General features: G+C 32.1%; 1 protein-coding gene and 1 pseudogene across 7 annotated transcripts in view; one reads left to right on the forward strand and one right to left on the reverse strand.

Moving 5' to 3' along the window:
* Positions 1–8,113: 8,113 nt before the first annotated feature.
* Positions 8,114–8,232, forward strand: LOC111746291 (annotated as a pseudogene).
* Positions 8,233–8,553: 321 nt separating this feature from the next.
* Positions 8,554–19,458, reverse strand: part of ERBIN (erbb2 interacting protein) — a 95,568-nt gene continuing 84,663 nt past the window's right edge. For 2 of the 7 annotated variants that reach the window (XM_011371069.2, XM_011371068.2), the window contains exons 22-25: positions 13,099–13,227; positions 11,909–12,001; positions 11,352–11,426; positions 9,309–10,606 (exon numbers count right to left, since the gene is read on the reverse strand). In XM_011371069.2, coding sequence (XP_011369371.1) covers positions 10,499–10,606; positions 11,352–11,426; positions 11,909–12,001; positions 13,099–13,227 — 405 coding nt within the window. In that variant the 3' untranslated portion in view covers positions 9,309–10,498. Of the gene's footprint in view, positions 10,607–11,351; positions 11,427–11,908; positions 12,002–13,098; positions 13,309–16,165; positions 16,286–18,869; positions 19,014–19,458 lie in introns of all 7 variants that reach the window. The other 5 variants (XM_011371071.2, XM_011371070.2, XM_011371072.2 and 2 more) reach the window with 4 other exon arrangements.

The following is a 19,458-nucleotide window of genomic DNA, read 5'->3' on the forward strand; positions in this document are numbered from 1 at the left end:
TGGAGAGAACATAGGAAGTTGCCTGATCAAGGTCAGCATTTGAGAGAACCCTGTTGTTCCTGAGCACATATAAAATTTTCTGGATCTAGTTCTGTATTATCCGGTATAGTTCAAGTTAACCACATGTGGCTATTTAAATTTAAATAAATTTAAATTAAATACAATTTAAAAAATCAGTTGTTCAGTTATACTAGCCATGTTTCAATATTCAATAGCCACATACAGCTATTGGCAACCACATCGCACAGCACAAATATAAAAACATGCCCATCATTTCAGTAAGTCCTATTGGACAGTGCTGGCCTAGACCATAAAATACTTTTAAAGAGACAATCTTTTCTTAAAGACACAGTTCAGTTTAATAGTATTAATTCATCCTTTCTTGCATATAAGACAGATACCATGTTCGGTGCTGGCAAAAAACAAAAATGAATAAGATAACTCTCTGATCTTAAAGGACTCACTATTCAGTAAATTTATTTTTAAATATTTTGCTAAGGAGAAATTTATTATATTTGAAAAGTCATCTATCAAAGTGAACAAAAATAAGGAAAGCTCCAAAGTACCAAATGACACACTAGGAAGTAATAGTTACTGTCATCTCATTATTGGATTATTAAATTAACTTAAAAATGAAAATAGACTTTGTATACTCTAGATACCTGTGGAGATTATGGCTATCCTGCACACATGCTGACCACTGGGTCAGAGATGGAATAGGGCCACATTTGATTTAACACATAGGTGTCCAACCTGAGACTTCTTAAAATGTTTAGTGTTTAAATATATTCTAGTATCTGATGAAGCACAATTAAAACAAACTAAATTACATTTTCTTTTAGTTTAGAAACTGCCTCAGAAACATCTTTACTACAATCAGGTCAGATAAGACCTGAGATCTAGTGGAACTCTAGGGAACTTTTCAATAACACATGGCAGTGCCCCTCAGGCTTACAATTAGACCATCATAAACCAAAGGTCACCTTTTGTGTCACAGAGGGTGTTTGTGCAAACATTCAAGATGATCAAGTTGTATTCCAAAAGGGATATATTAACTTACAGATAAACTAAAAATATAAAGAATATTGGAGAAGTTAAGAGAAACAATTTAGTATGGAAAATAATTGCCTTTCTCACATAGTAAATTCAAAAGCATATTTATAGAAATATTTCAATTCTTTTCAAAAGAACTATCTTAAATACCATATTTGGTCTTCAATCATATACAATGCCTACTTTCATTTTTTTCCAGCTTTATTGAGATATTTATTCATGTTCATTGTGTAAATTTAAGGAATACAGGGTGTTGATTAGATACACTTATCTATTGCAAAATCATTACCACTATAGCATTACCTAACAGCTCCATCACATTGTGCATAATTACCATTTCTTTCTGTGGTGAGAACATTTAAAATTTACTCTCCTTACACTGTATTTTTTTCTTTGTTTCTTTTTAAAAATAACAACTTTCTAAGGGTACATTTTTGTCAAACTTTGCAAGTTATTTCATAGAGATATTTAATACTAAAGTTGTGCTCTTTTCTGATAAGTATTCTGATTTTCAATGATTTTTTGTATTATCAAAAATACATTTGAACTTAGAATTTAAAAAACCTTGGCAACCGTCAAGTATATAATACAATATTATTAACCATAGTGTATATTAGATCCCCATAACTTATTCACCTCATACTGGAAGGCCGTACCCTTTCACCAACATTTCTCCACTTCCCTCACCCCCTCAACCCCTGGTAACCACCATTCTACTTTATTTCTCTGTGTTTGGGTTTTTTAGAGTCCACATATAAGTGATATCATACAGTGTTTATCTTTCTCTGACTTATTTCACTTAGCATAATGCCTTCAAGTTCCAACCATACTGTCACAAGTGGCAGGATTTTCTTCCTTCTCATGGCTGCATAATCTTCAATTCTTTCGATCGATCGATCGATCTATCTATCATCTATCTATCTGTCTATCTATCTATCTATCTATCTATCTATCTATCTATCTATCATCTATCATCTATCTATCATCTATCTATCATCTATCATCTATCCCTGTAATTGGTATAATTTCCATCTTGAATTGGCTAAGAGTTGTTTTGTGACCTATCATATGATCTATCATGAAGAATATTCCATGTAAACTTGGGAAGATTGTGTATTCTGCTGTAAGATTTAATGTTGCATATATGTCTCTTAGGTCCACTTTCCGTAAACTATGGTTCAAGTCCAGTGTTTCCTTGTTTATTTTCTGTCTGGATGATTTATCCATTGTTAAAAGTAGGATATTGAACACATAGTGTAAATATATATATATGCCTTATTATTAAAATATACAGCTGAAACTTACTGGATTTCGTTAACCAATGTCACCATAAAAAATTAATTAAAAAATAAAAGTGGGGTATTGAAGTCCTCAACCATTAGTGTATCTCCCTTCAGATCTGTCAGTATTTGCTTTATATATTTAGGTGCTTCTGATGTTGAGTGCATATATATTTATGATTTTTTATCTTCTTGATGGATTTACCCCCTTATCATTATGTAATGACCTTTGTCTCTTGTTACCATTATTAGCTTAAAGTCTAATTTGTCAGATATAAGCATAGCTACTCCTGATCTCTTTTGGTTTCCACTTGCATAGAATATCTTTTTTCATTCCTTCACTTTGAGCCTAAGTATGTAAAGTGAGCCTCTTGTAGGCAGCATAAAGCTTTTTTTGTTTGTTTTTAAACTATCCAGCCACTCTTATTATGTCTTTTGATTGAATAATTCAATCCATTTAAAGTTATGGTAATTATTGATAGGTTAGGACTTACAAATGCCATCTTACTGTTTCATGCCTGTTTTGTGGTTCCCTTATTTCTTTCTTCACTTGCTGCCTTCCTTTGTGAATTACTTATTTTCCATGGTGGTATACCATGACTCCCTTCTTTTTATATTTCTAAATCTATTATAGTTTCTGCTTTGTTATTGCCATGAGGCTTACATAAAATATCTTATAAATATAAGTTTATTTTATGTTGACAATTTAACTTCGACTGCATATAAAAGCTGTCCCCTTTAATGATTTTGAATAACAATTTGCCTTTTAAAATATGTGGTATAGCCATTAACAAATTGTTGTAGCTACATCTATTTTTAATACTTTTTAAATACTTTTTATACTAGAGTAAAATAGTTAACATATCACCATGTTATATAGCATTAGAGTATTATCAATGAACTATATGCTTATCTTTACTATTGTGTTGTATATTTTCATGTTACTAATTAGCATCATGTCATTTCAGTTTGAAGAACTCCTTCAACATTTCTTATAGGACAGGTTTAGTAGTGACGAATTCCCTCAGCTTTGGTTTGTGTTGGGAATTTTTTATCTTTTCTTCATTTCTGAAGGCAAGCCTTGCTGCATATTCGTGGTTGGCAATTTCTCTCTTTCAGCACTTTGAATATATCATCCTACACTCTCCTAACCTTTAGTCTGAGAAATTTGCTAATAACCTTATGGGGATTCATTTATATGAAAGAATTTTCTTTTGCTGCTTTTAAAATTTTCTTTTTGATTTTAGACAGTTTTATCATAATGTGTCTTGGAGAAAATTATTATATTGAAAATGTGAGGTAACCTATTAGCTTCATAAGCTTGGATGTCCAAATCTCTCCCTAGGTTTGAGCAGTTCTCAGATATTACTTTTAAAAATAAGCTTTCCATCCTCCCCGCCCCCTTTCTCCTTTTGGGACTCTAATGACATGTACATTGTTTCTCTTGATGATATCCCGTAAGTCCATGGACATTCTTCATTCCGTTTCATTCTTTCTTATTTGTTTGCTCCTCTGATGGATAATTTCATCTGTCTTCTAGCTCACTCATTCTTCTGATTGGTCAAGACTGTTTTGAAGCTATTAAATTCTTTAGTCATTGAGTTCTTCAGCTCCAACATTTCTGTTTATCTGCCTTCCTATTTTCCTTTATCTTCCTAAATATCATTTTATACAGTAGACCAATTACTTTAAAAAAATTATTCTATTATTGCATATTTGGGTTGTTACTGGTTTTTTGCTTTTGCATATAATACTGCCATGAACACCAAAATAACTTTGTAAGGCTCAGTGACATCAGAAATCTCATTTCTGTCTGATGACAACCAGTTCTAAAGTCAATATTCTAATTTGTACCCTCTTTTATTGTTAGCAGTATTTAAAGCAAACTAGACAGTGCAGGCTTTTAGAAATTGTCTATAATTAAATAATATCCACTTATTGTTATAGAAGTCTTTTTCTGAATTTTCAGAGTGATGAAAAAATTTACATTTTTTTGTGGTTATTGACCAAAATAAAAAATGCCCAGAAAATATTATGTACAGCTATATACCATTTTCATATTGAGTTAGAAAAACTGATTTTCTACTCCCTGATATCTGTAAGGTTGCTTGATGTATCAATAAATAATACTTAAAAAACTTAACCAGTTAAGTCCAATTAATTTTTAAACTACAAATACAGCGATTAGAGAGATTTCCTAAAGAAAACGAACATGCTGTTGGGTCGTGAAGAAACTAAGGATAGAGAGCAGATGGGATTTTTGGCAAAAAGAAGGCAAGTCTGTCAGCAGCAGGGGCTGGCTAATGCTCTAGCATACTGTGCTGATAATACCTCAATCAATTAAAGAAGTGCCATCCAGAATTTGCCAGTCAGAAGACATCTTAACTACTTTTTCTTAAAGCAAGAGCAGCTGCATTATAACCTCATATGGGGCCAAGCAGCCAATTTAGGATTCATTTTTGACAGTCAGCTGATGTTGGTTTTTCAATGAATAGATGTTCATGCCTGGCAATACTGCTAATGTAAAATGTTGCTATTTATATGATACTATGCCACCATCTGAACAGCACATGCATAATTTATTCATCATCCACAAATATTTATTGAACTCAAATGTTGAGTGCTTTAGTATGTACATAACGAGTCTTTTGTTTTCAAAGCTGGTTATCCTGCAAGTCAGTACGGGGCTTCCTGTGAATACCCAGAAGCTCCTCCTCCTGCACATCTCTTCATGGCATTTATCACTTTCATTTTACACTCTCTCCCTCAGAGTAAAAACCAAAACCATCCAATGGACTAATAGACCCTACACAACTTCCCTTATATGTCTGACCTCTCAGCCTCTCTCTCCCCATATCCCTCTACTCCTCCTCCCTGTCCCCGCCCCCCGCGCCCCCCCACCGCCTTTCTCTCTTTCTGATGCTATTCACGTGTGGTTGAAATGTAAAATTCCTTCCTCCTGTGTTGAGTACCTATTGTATACCTAGTACACTAGTGGATATAAAGGAGTTTCCAACAGTTTTGGAAATGAAACTAAATTATACATATAACATTATGAGAAGTAAGGAGTTTCATCAAGCAGTTTCCAACAGTTTTGGAAATGAAACTAAATTATACATATAACATTATGAGAAGTAAGCCGTTACTAAATTATGTGGTATAAACTTTAAATACCAAAGAATAGGAAAGTTCAGAGTTCAAGAAAGGTAGGAGGAGGACTAGCTCCTTGCATCTAGTTATTATCATGACAATAATAAATTGAAGGCCTCCAAATCTCTCTCGTTTCTCCCAAGTACCAGGTCGGCATTTCTAAATGCTCCAAATTAAGCAAATGCAATCAGAATTTATTATCCCTGATTTCAGTTAGCAGCAGTGGATATGTGAGTGTCAGGAGAATGAGCATTGACAGTAATGATGTCAACCTGAGGTTTCCACTGAAATGTGACTAAATCTCACTGGTGCCTGCCATTCAAACACGATCTGCATGACAGAGACAATGAGATCATATCTAGTGTGAGAGCTTTTGTTAAAATGGAGAATCTATGAATGTCATACTTTGGAATGAAAGAGAGATTATGGACATAACTCATATGCATTTTTTCCAAAGACCTAGGTGAAAAAAAAAGGCATGCATATATTTGTGGAGTGCAAGATTTAAAATAGCAACTTCTAACTTCATTAGCTTGCAGAATGATTCAGAAAGATCACAATAGGTACAAATAATAAACCTTAGCTTAAGTGAAATTCAATAGTAATAAATACAAGGTTCTGGCTTTGGATTTGACTTTGTTATTGTGGTAAAAAAAGACATTGAATTTAGTTTACTTTTGTTTATTGACAAGGACATTGGAAAGTAAAGCACATAAAAAAGATACTTCTAAAACTGTGCCTTGGAGGAACAAAATTGGTTTGATTAAAGGTCAGTTCAGGAAAAATAATATAGATAGTATTTTTCATGCAAAATAAAAAATGGCTTTATTAAATCTCGGGGAGATGGGGTGGGGTGGAGAGGGGAGCACAATTTTACAGTTCAGATTTCTTCCTTTACCAGTGATACATAGCTTCTCATATTTCATCCTGAAATTAAACTGAAGGCCAATTGAGAAGCTTAGATGGGCCACATGGAATTCAATGGGAGATCATAACAGTCCTTAGTTATTTAAAAAGGTAATTATAATAGCAGGGTCATTTTTCCAGCTTCTTTCCTAACAATTCTGTAGAAAGGTTCAGGAGTAGCTTAATTAATTGTTCTCTAAAATAAAACTTGAGGAGATTCTGAGGCATTTACCTTAAGTGAGCTTTCTCAGTTTAGAATGAGCTTCTCAGATACTTGGATATTAGGACTATGTTTCCGGAGACTATAAATTTTAATTTTGTAAATTTACAAAGATAATGCATAGTCCTAAAAAGAAGACATCATTCTCTTAAAGAGTTTTCCAAAACTATGAATAACTATGCTTACCATCCACAGAGTTTAAAAATTCTGCAGAAGTAAAGAAATCGGTTAACCTTTTCTGAACTCTTAGGAGAAACAAGAGGAGTACTTAAAAGGTTTGAACTGGCTGCCTATATAATCTAGATTACCTTTTAAAAGTAGTATTTTTTCCCTTGTACATCATCAATTATATATATTCATTAATGCTTTTGATGAAACAAAATTAATTTCATAAGAAATTTACATTAAACCAAAAAGATAAAAATAAGAATTTCAACAAAAAGAAAAAAATACCCTTTCAAATAGATTCGACTGATCACCAGTCTTGAACTGAATGAAAACAATTTCCTACCCAATGGCTTCCTTCAGAAGTGAAAACCCAATAACTTGAACTACACTTCCTCCATATCCAGAAATAAAAGGTTTTCAATGGTCAAAGAAAAGTTATCATTCTTTTTATAATTCTCACCCTAAATTTTATAAAATAAATCCCACAACTTTAAACAGCCTTAGTTTATTACCTATTCACTGTTACTTTAAACAATCTAGATATATATAAAATTTGTATTGTTTCTTAAATGCTGATTAATAAAAATATTACATAGGTGCTAATGGGATTTTCTCTTAAACACAGCCAATTAATGCTTACAAGTTTAGTTCTGTTTATGGCAATCCTTGTGCTTTAAAATTTTTTCAAGTATATAGACATCTTCGAGCCCAAAGAGATCAGAAAAAAATTTACAAAATATGTAGGGAATCTCAGAATTTCATGGGTGCAGATGAACTGATGATTCCTTAGTGAATTGGAATAAAACTTTGGTTTATGGAAACAATTCTGTATTAAATAAATCACTCCGAACATATCATTTTTAATGTTTTAAAATTTTAGGGTGGTCAATTTTAAAGTTACTAAAAATAAGGCAGATTGGTTTTGATAGTCTGTCTACGTAACACTTATTAAAATAGTCTGTAATGGGTGTGGACCTAGACTACAAATTCTAAACTTTATAAAAACTAAAAATGTCCTCTCTATATCCTTAAAGGATTTAATTACTTTTACTCAAATTGTGAAACTTAATCATTAACAAAACAAAAATTCTAATGAGTCATTATTCAAATTTAATTTTCTGGGGGTGGTGGAGCAAAAAAATAATAAATCTAATTTTCCAGTATTTTAGAAGAAAACTTTGGCTAGTAACTTAAGTGCAAATATTTTTGCTATTTTTTTAAGTTATATCATGTATCATGTTATTCCTCTTGGTAACAAACTTTCTTACTCAATTTTACGTGTTACAAGAACATTAAAAAAATTTTAATTAACTAGAGTAGGATAAAATACTAGTGCAACTATGGCCATGCCACCCTGAATGTGCCCAATCTCGTCTGATCTCGGAAGCTAAGCAGGGTCGGGCCTGGTTAGTACTTGGATGGGAGACCACCTAGGAATACCAGGTGCTGTAAGCGTAAAAAAAAAAAAATACTAGTGCATATGATACTTGTTGTACTTGTAATATTTAAATATAATGTGCAGACAAAATAACTTACGTTTAGGTCACTGATAAATCAATTGTTCTTTCTGGCTTATTTCCTTTTCCAAAATTATAGTCTGTATATCTGATTCAAGATAAAATACTTGGAAATGTAATAATGATACCTATTTTACGTATTCCTATTAAAAGCAGAATACGTCTGCGAAAAACGGAAACCAGTAAAAAACTGAATTTTACAATGCCAAAATTAATGTTTTAAAATAAACTATGAATAAAGGGAACAACGAGGCTCGTCTTAAGCTGTTTGTCATTCTTTTTTTAAGAGATTACAACACACATACAATAAATGAAATTTTATCAAAATACAGCACATTTCTTCTACTACATCCATAAAAATCAATTCCTATGTAAATAGTACTGAAAATCAACTAAAATGGGTTTAAAATTTACAAAGAGTTGTTAAAGGGTTTCAATCAATATTATTAAAACTATACAGTACAATAACCAATTGATAACATCTTGAAATAAGTGCAATATTTCAGTTCACATCTTTTTAAAAGTACTGCCTATTTAATCTGACTAGCAAGAAAGGAATGAGTCTAACTCACTTTTGCAAAAATAATATAGATTGCTGTTTTTGCTAGTCCTACAGTCTTAATTAAAACAAGGTTGAAGAACAAAGGATAACAGATTAAAAGTTCCAAAATTATATTTTTTAGTAATTAAAAATGAATTGCAATAACTGAATATTGCTCTATTGACAGGCTCTAGACTAGCCTCGACTAAAAACAGTTATTGGTCTTCTATGGCACTTTTTTCTGGTCCAAATAACCATGCATTAATTCTTATCATTGCATGTTACTCAAATTTTGATTACGTAGACAGAACAAAAACAAATAAAATTAATGGTTTGGATAAACAAAATTAATAAACCTCTACCAAATATTTCTTACATTAATGAGAACAAAGGCAGTTGGTGGTAAAACACTATTAAACTGATACACTTAGAAACCCTTTAAAGACTCTGAAGTGTCGAGTTCACATTTAATGTTACCTGTAGGAAAAGCCCTTTATTTGAACACCTTTACACACTGGTAGGACCCAAGGACCCATCCCTTTGCTCTACAACTCCCCACAGCAATTCTCTATCACTGTGCCAGTTTCACAAACTTGCTTTGGTTTCCTAGCTCCATGCGTACTGTTTCCTTTTACTTTACCAAGGCAATGTGAGGCCAAACAAAATCAAGAGGCTTTCCTAAATCTTCTTACATTTTGTGTTACAGCAACACAATCTTAAAACTGGCCATTTTAGTTTCATTTGCTGCTTAAAATAAAAATTATAAATTAAGATTAAAATGGTGTACTAATTGTAAAACCGATTCCAAGTACCACCATTTGCAAAAAATCAAGGGATTTCCATATCAAGAAAAAGCATGGACATGCATCCACAATAGTTAAAAATTTCCTGTGACTAAAAAATTAAAAATTGAATCACCAGTGGCAAATCTATAGTCAATGGCTATGACAAACCAGATCCTGTAGAGCTCATAAAATGCAATTCTCGTCTTTTTTATTTCTTTAAAAAGACATTATTTTTGTTGCATTATTCTATTAATAAAAACACATTAACGAATACCTGTGTTTTCATTCTTTGCTTCCAGATTTTTATAGAAATTAACTGTTTCAATCTGGCCTTGGAAAGTGAACCCACCAGCACCAACTTCACCTACTCACTCTTCAATTCAATATGCACGTAGCAAAAGCCAACACTTCAAATCTCTTGCCCATGGAAAAAAAGGTTCAGCAGAAAAACATTAATATCATTTGAATAAAAATAAGGGCTTAAAAGCTCTGAGATAGATAGCTCTGCCATCTATCTCTGGGATATAATCAAGGCTAACTAGAGCCTTGCACAGAGTTCAGTCATGTGTATGAGATCCAAAAATAAACCTACAATCTATACAAAAACAACATACATTTGTTTTTGTAGCCTTGATTGCTATGCTTTTAAAAACCTAACAAGAAGTTTCATACAATCGAAATTCAACAGTCTTCCCTATATACTGTACAGTGGTTCTTTCCCTCTAGCCACAAGTTCCATTATTTCATTAATGTACAAATTGAACATAATTTTTTGAGTTCCTCTTTATATATAAAAATAGTCAAAATATTAATTTCTCTTGCAAGTACACAACTTCCAATAAATCTTGCTGTGTTCCCCCTTTTTTTGTCCACAGTTCTTATGAAGAAATCTCTCGTACAATGATGAGTTCTACTGTGTTCTGGAAAGTTTTTAGCAAGGACACTGCTTGTCCATGTTCAATATTGATAAAACTGTAGCCATTAGCCTAGAAGAAAGAAGAAAAATACTATTGAGAAAAACATTTCATAGTAATTTTTTGTACTGGTGCATTTAAATTTCTGCCAGGTAGTCCATAAATCTGGCAGAAAATAAGAAGCATTTTGGCAATTTAAAACAACACTTAGACTCACAAGCCCTACCTCATGTCACTTAAAATCTCTGAAGGTGGAACCCAGGAACCTATAATCTTCCCACATTTTCAGATGATTCCTATGTAGCTGTTGGTGCCAGGAAGCACTTGTCTAAGACAGTGTTTTCAGACATGGTGTTGTATACGCAGTACTGTGCAACTGAGGTCACCAAGTGGCAAGGGTAGCAGGTCAAGAACACTATACTTCTTATAATTTAAGCTAAACATTTATTGAGGTCTTACTGTAAACCAGATGCACAGTTCTAAGTGCTTCCATGACTTAATTCCTTTAATTCTCATAACACAAAAAAGATTCTTCTATCACCTGTTTAGAGAAGTTAACATTCCTGAACTTAAAATGCTAAGATACAGCAAATATGTATTAAAAAATATCAACATGACTTTCCAAAGTACAAGGTGGAAATATTTTAAACTATGAAAGCACTAGAGTGTAGCCTATATGAAATATCACTATTTTCATCCACAAATAATTATATACTTCATAAAATGCTTATTTTCAAATTTGGCATTTAATAATTTCTAGAGGTAGATGTTATCAAATAAAAAAATAAAATAATAAAAAAAGATGTATCTTAGTTACCTGAATAATTTTATCACCTGGTTGCAATAATTTTGATGCTGGTCCTTCAGGCTGTACCCTTGTTACAAATATACCCTTTAATAACAACAAAAATGATTATTTAATGGGAAGCAGTATACATAAATAATGGAGTACCAAGGAGCAATTCTTCTCTCAGTACATGAATATATGAATTGTGACAAGTTTTCTGTCTCTTTTGAAATAACACTATGAAAACTGACGCTTTGTTATTTTTGTCCCTGATAATTCTGGCATTAGTAAGAACAGTGACTTCTGTTATAAGTGATGAAGTTACCTCTACGGATATACAGAAAAATAATGACAAAATTAAAAATCACTTCACAATATGAGGCACATGGAAAATTTTTGGTTAAATTTGTATTCTTTGAATGATTAATTTGAACTGATCATATTTCAAAACAAAAAACTGAACAATACAGAGGGAAATCAAAAGGTGATTTGTCTAATTTATATAAATGTTAGATTTTTATTCATATAAAAGTTATTAAATTAGTAAAACTTTAAGGGCATTTCAAGGATATATAAACAATACTCACATCATCATCGGGTCTGAATGGGTTTCCTCTTCCCCCAACACCTCCTGATATGCTAAATCCAAGTTCTGGATCCTTTTCAATTCTCACTCGAATCTGAGTTAATATGAAAATATATCACTATTACTTTCTCAGAAAAGGCTGCAATACAGTAACTTCCATATTTAAATATTGGTAAATTAAGTTCAAGCAAATATAACTATGTAAGGATTCATCTAAAATAAATATTTGGGCAGATGAAGTGAAATTATGACATGGAATATTATGTTAATGAGTTAGTAAGTTAAAGGCACAGCTAGGATTACAAAGCAAAGCTCCTAACTTAACCTATTGCTGCCTTATGAGGACAGGCAACTACTTAATGTTGACCCTATATATTTTTTAGACGTCGTGGATTTTAATGACAGAACACTGACACAAAACATGTATTTTATTATTAGTTTCCATTTGTGAAACATCTAAATTACATAGTATCTTTGTCTATTGGGCGTTTCATAGATATATAAAAGATCCCTGGGTGGTTGTTGGATATTAACCCATTTCCTGAATCTGCTTAGCATATGCTTCAAAGGAGTTGGGATTGATGATCAATTAATAATACTTTTTTAACCAAGCTACGCAAAAAGATGCAAAAACTATTTGTTAAAAAACGCTCCTTTTCCCAGAGACCAAACCAAAACGAACAAAACATTTGTTCTCTACCTGTTTCTAATAACATAATTTTATCAATAAACTATCAAAATATATGACTATATAATTCATAATTTTCTAAAAGTACTTTGTAAGATTTAGTTCTCAAAGCAGTTTGGAGACTATAGTCAAGTTCAAAAGCTGAGTGTCAAATAACAATAGCAAACCATATTATGCCAATTCGAGTTTAATGATCTACTAATTATACTTTTGAAGAAGGTCTGATTACCGAAGTATCATCAACTGGTTTTGGAAAAACAACCACCTTAGGAAAAAGAGCATGCCTATAACACTATATCCTATGTCAATTAATAGACAGGGAAGATCACAAAGTTAAACTACAAAGTTTAACACCTCATAAACTTAATGGGAAACCAAACCTTTAAACAAAACGGTAAAAACTATGTTAAAATTCTATATGGATTTATTGCCAACGATTAAATAACCTATAAAAAACGTTAAAAGTTTAGTCTCATATTTCAAATATTCTTGATTATTCTTACCTCTTGCCTTGCCAGTTCATGGCCTTGTCTAGGAGAACAATGGGGCTGTGTATATGGAGGCTGGTGGGCCACTTTCAGCATCAAGTAATCAATTAGTTGTTCTCTAGAGGGATGCCTTGCCACAGATGCCTGAGGAAGGGGGTGATGTATTTGACTATAATTTGCCTGAGGCCTGAGAGGCTGGCCCATCTGTCCATTACTCAAAGGTATCTAAGAAAAACATGAAGTGTCTTAAAATGACCAATAATAATGTCTTATTGCAAATACCTGGATTTTCTTCTTGGAATATTTCGAAAATACTAGAATTTAACATTCTAAATCACACCATTTCATGCCACTTATTTCTTATAATTTTACACTTTTAAAAGAAAAAAGCTATAAATGTTTTAATTCTAAATCTGAGTGCTAGCTGATGGACTCGTTCTTTAAAGCTTTCAAGTCATATCTACATTTAAAATTATTTGCTTTTTCTGTTCAATATAAATGTACCTATCTCATACTAACCAAATGTTAAAATGGTAAATATGCCAAAATTTTTAAATTTAAGCCCATTAAAAGGATATTTTTTCCTATACTACATTTAATCTCTCATATATACACAAAAGACGCATTTGCTGATGTTTTTCTTCAGAACAAATGTAACTAATTTTGTGGTAGAATTTTTTTCCTAATCTAACTATACTTTTCTACCTTTATTCCTTCCTTTCTAAAGGTAACAAGCCAATTCAGCTATCTAATAGGAAATATGATTCATTCCTCATGTGTATGTATCAGTTAGCAATTTTTAAACTCTATTTAATTCTATAGGATAGTAACTACAAAAATTAAACCTTGGCATTTTATTTTACTTTTCATGAGCTAAATAAAAATCTTGAGTTTATTTTGTTGTTGTTGAAGAATTACCCTCATTCCAGTGCCTCTCATTTTTTAGAGACTAATCTGAACTTTAGACTTAAAAATCACCTTTGTAGAAATGTGGCTAATAGCTTATTCTGTTAGTGTGAGAAATCTATCTAAAAAATAAGGTTGTTTGTATTATAAATATTTGCACATGAAGAGATTTTTATGTAGAAGAGGAAATAGGTTTGAGCTATTTAAATATTTGAAATAATACTGTTGATTATAAATAAAAAGGTTATCTCATCCACAAGGACATTATAAAAAAACTATGAGGGAAATAAATGAGCCCCATTTTCCTAAAATTATCCAAAGGCAGAAAAGTTTAGGAAAAGACTATGGCAATAGTTTCAGAACTACATACTGTTCTTTGTGAATCTTACTGAAGGATACAAAGAAGTTTTGTTTTTGGTAAAAAAAAAGGTTTTTACTTCTAAAAAAGTTCTTTTTTTCACTGTTATACTTGAGAGATTAGTTAATTCTGAAGTCTGGAAACACACATGACTTTTATGACAGAGATATTAGCACAAAGATGTTATTACTCTATGACAAATCTTTTATTATTTACTCTTGATCACTGTGGATCTGAAGCAATTAATCTGTCCAAGAGTACGTAAAAGGTTGTGCTGTTATTTTACTACTTACACACAACTCTGTAGATAGCACTTACTTTTCTCCATGTTTATATCATTCTTTCCTATGTGCAGATTGAATACTTTTCTCCTGGAGAGAATTCTCCAGAGTATAATTACTTCTGACTCATTCTTAAGAGTCCCTGACACCTAGACACTTGGTCATGCCTGCCATTCTCTATTAATGTTATACATACCTTTGGAATATATTAAGCTATGATTGATTAGCAGATTGCTCAGGAGAGTAAAAAGCATTAAAAAAAAATCAGTAACCTAAACCACAAAATTGATAATAAAAAGAGAAAAAAAAAAAAAGGTGACAGAGCTCAATTGAAAGAAAGAAAAGGAGGTAAAATAGATACCTACACACTTAAATGTTATATGGCTGGATTTCTACTCTCCAGAACAATGTAGAAGTTTATGTGATACATAACTATGTTTCATAATTTTATCTGGTTATACTAGGAAATGGGATTAGTTGAGAAAGAACTGCAGAGAACACTAAAGAAAAGAATTATCTGGCATTGGTGACTGAAAAGTAAACTCTCTAAATGGGTGACGCTTTAATCACAAAAGTAATTAAGAATATAACCATCATCTAATCTACCACATACAGAACTCTTTCAAGATGACTTCTAATTACATTTAAAGTATCTGAAAATGCCTTCGCTAATAGTAAAACATCCTTAAATGAAGAATTTAAGACAGGTTCATCTTTGACTCTCCAAATAGGTTTACTGTCAGGAATGTCAAAAAAGCCCCTGATTCAAGTGATAAAATAAGTGAAACAATAGAAATCCAAAAATAACAACAAAATAGTTCTCCAGTATCAGGAAAAAAAATCATAGAATAAACTGAGAAATAACAGAGTGCAATCTATTTCTCAATTAGTAAAAAAAAAAAATCTTTTTGGGTAAAAAAGATGAAGGGATTAAGAAGTACAAATTGGTAGTTATGAAATAGTTATGAGGATATTAAATAAGCATCGAGAATAGAGTTAATAATATGGTAATAACTACGTATAGTGCCAGATGGGTACTAGACTAACTAAGGTAGGGGATCACTTCGTAAATTATATAAAAGTCTAGCCATATGCTGTAACTTGAAACTAATATAAAATAATACTGTTAACTGTAATTGAAAAATCAGAAAGAAAGAGAAAAAGGTGAAGGGGAATAAGAACTTCCAGGTATAAAGCAAATGAGTCATGAGGACATGGTGTACAGAATAGGGAATATAGTCAATAACATTGAGAGAGCGCTATACACTGTCAGATGGTTGCTGAACTTTTCATGGTAATCACTTCTTTAGGTACACGAATGTTAAACAACTATGGTGTACACCTGAAACTAATATTGTAAGTTAGTTGTATTTTAATAAAAATCTTAACAAAAATAAACAATAAAATCCTTACTAAGCAAGGAGAGAAAAGTCATCAAAAAAGTACTTTGGTGTTAAAGCATTTATGGTATTTGTAGTTCAAAGCCAGAGGATTGTAAGCTCACAGATGCCGCCTCATTTATTTCCTGAGCACCTACTTTCATCAAGCTGTCTGGAGGAACATCTCTGTGACTAAGTGTAGCTGATGAGTAGCTGTGCTGTTCTGAAATGAATATACCATCTGGACAAGGATCTCCTGGAAAGGATGTCTGGGGATGCTTCAAATTAGGGGAAAATAGAAAGTAAACAGATAATGATCTTTAAGATATGTAACCAAAATGATGATGATTCTTGAGAGGAGATCAGAAAATAGTAGTGCTAGATAACAGAAACATGAGGAGCCAAATAAAACATGACCATCAATAACTGCCACCGATCTTACTACCTTTTTAATGGGTGTTAACTTATTGTAGTGATCATTTCACAATACATACATATACCGAATCATCATGATGGACTAATATAATATTATATGTCAATTATATCTCAATAAAAATAGAAAAAATTAGTACTTTTAACCATTTTCCAACATTAATGGCAAAATGTTTGTTCTTGTAATGTGTGAAAAGTAAACACAGCTATACACTATTAAGGTATTTGTTTATAATGCTTTTAGGTTTATTTACATTAATACCTATCTTTTAACACTTTGAGCAATAAATTTAGTTATTAATCTGAGTCCTAACTTTTACATTTGATCTTAGCCAAAAGGCTGAGAAGCAATGAGAGTCCCAACTTTTAAGAGCAACTATAATACACTGCTGTTGAACACCACAAAGTTTTTTTAACAGCACAGTATCACCCAGGATTTTCTTTTTAATGATGAGCAGTACCAATAAACATACAGTCATATAAAACTGGCTTTAGCTTAATACTATCATACTTATATTAGTCAGCTTCGAATTTTCAAAAGCACTGGTTTGATGAATTCTTTTTAAAATTCAAATTCAAATTTTTATATATGAAATAATATCCTTATAGTTTATCACAAAGATAACTTTAGAGAAAGAACAGATTCAATATCTCTTTATCTCTGAATATTTCTTATAAGTATGCTTATTCTGGGAAGCAAAATGCCTATATTTTTCACTTAGCTATATTTTAGAAAACTAAAGGAATTGTGATAAATAGCATTATCGTCACTTTCAAACAGTATATGGCTAGCAACATACATATGCAAATTATATTATCATGTTGAAAAATAATCTGAAATCTACTTTATTATGATATGCCACATAACATACACAAACTTAAGGGTTTATAATTTAATCTTAGAAGCTATACCTGTAAGTGATCTATCATGCACAGGTAGTTGCTAATTCAAACCATGGCATAGCATTTTTAGATCTGGTTTGATCAAATTTCGTGTATTTATACAATGAATACTTTATTTTCCTTCTCCATTTTTGAGCTATGTTTTCAGAATACATAAAAATCAACTTCGCTCATAACTTGAAGTTTAAATTCAAGCCTCACGTACAACTATGTTTATCTAGTCTTTAAAAGAACAAGTATATTATATATGGAAAAGTAAAATGGAACAGAATTAAAGGGTCTGAATTTAAGAATGACGAGCAAAAAACATTACTGTATAAGATCTTGGAACGAACAATTATTCCAGATGACAATAAAGATTACTCCTAAGTTAATAAAAGCCCCTGGGGCCTTTACTCTGTGGCTTCAGTTGGAATAAGTCTTAGAAATGCAGGGTTTCATAGCCATCACCCTTCTCTCTCCCCATTTCAAACTGATAAGTCACAAAACAATTGCTGCCACTTTAACATAACATGGAAACCAAGTGGTGGCCAGCGACAGAAGACAGAAGGCAGAGCAAGATGGGTGATGCACAGCCAGAAAAAAAGCAAATCCTACTCTAGAACACAAGAGGGCAAAGCCAAGAGTATATTACAAAGTGTGTGTGCGGGTGCGGTGGGGGGGGGGGCAGGGGAGGGAGGCGGGAGAGAGAAGGGCATGGATGCTCAAGTAAAAGCAAAGGACCCAGAAGTAAGCAGGGTCAATATGGAAATAAAACTGAGGAAGGGATAAAATAAGGCCATAAAGGAAGATAAAGTAAGGCCATAAAGGGATAAAATAAGGCCATATAATAAGGCCATAAAGGATGGAGAGGGTCAAGGAAATATTTAGAGGGCATGCTACCACCTCAGGTTGTTATGAAAAATCTTAATACAGCCATGCCAGAGTTGTTCTTTTTCCTTCTCTGCTTATTCTTATCCCCTACCCTTAACTTTCATTAAAAGAATAAACTCTTCTTCTTTACCACCAATGAAAATGTGGGTAATAAAGAATTTGGATTTTGTCTTTTCACTGGTACTTAATACAGTTTCTCTAGTATCACATTTAATCATGTTCAGTGAATTATGATTAAACTTAGTTCCACTTAGTTCTTAGTGCTTTTTATTTGCTAACAATCATTAAACTGCAAATTACTTTTCCCCACAACTCCTCTGTGGATTACATATGGCACAGCCTTAAAATCTTGAGTTTAGGGAGAGCAAGCTAATTTTAAGAGAAAGCACTGAGAATAATTTTTTTAAAAACCTCTCAGTTATTCTTATTGCTCATGCTTTTTACATAAAAAGTTAACTACATCCTTAATTATGATCAAAGAAACTTAAATCAGCTTTGCAGAAAAGTTTTAGCACTAAGCCACGGAGGAACTGAGAGGTAATCAAGATACCTAACCCAAAATAAAAATTTATTTTTTAAAAATGTTTAAACATTGAAATGTGGGGTTTACTTTTCTTCTACATACTAAAGTACTGGTCTACAACAGGTACTCACTCGAAAAATGTGCCCACCAGAACCTCTTCCGTCTGCAACACTCAAGGCAAGACTGCCTTGGCTGCCATGCAGATCCCTAGAGCTGCCATAGTGAAAGTTGCTTACAGCAGTAAAATTGGAATTAAAGGACCTTGACAGCATGCTCTGAATAAAGAGGGGATAGATTTAACAGAGATTAGTGCAGCATGCAAAATTCACAAGACATGTTATGTACATAGATGTATTTACAATAACCCCAATACCACACAGAAATATCATGCAACATGGAATTTTAGTGCCACTGAAATTGGCACTATTTAACATATATTTACATGATAACATAAACATAGACACACAAATTACATGTAATCCAACCATCACATTTAAACACCAAAGGAGAAAGTATAAAAATATAGATGCTTTCATGCTATTATTTCCTTTACTCCAGACATATAACTTATGAGTTCATAAGAAAATAGGAATTAATGTCGTATCCAGATGTATCTGTACATATACATAGTTACACATGGAACACAAACTCCCCTATAAGATAAATTTTACCAACAACCAGTTATTTCTAAGTCAAAATGAATTTCTAGAGTCTTTCATT

Source organism: Pteropus vampyrus, unplaced genomic scaffold, assembly GCF_000151845.1.
Source record: "Pteropus vampyrus isolate Shadow unplaced genomic scaffold, Pvam_2.0 Scaffold182, whole genome shotgun sequence".
Classification (NCBI taxonomy): domain Eukaryota; kingdom Metazoa; phylum Chordata; class Mammalia; order Chiroptera; family Pteropodidae; genus Pteropus; species Pteropus vampyrus.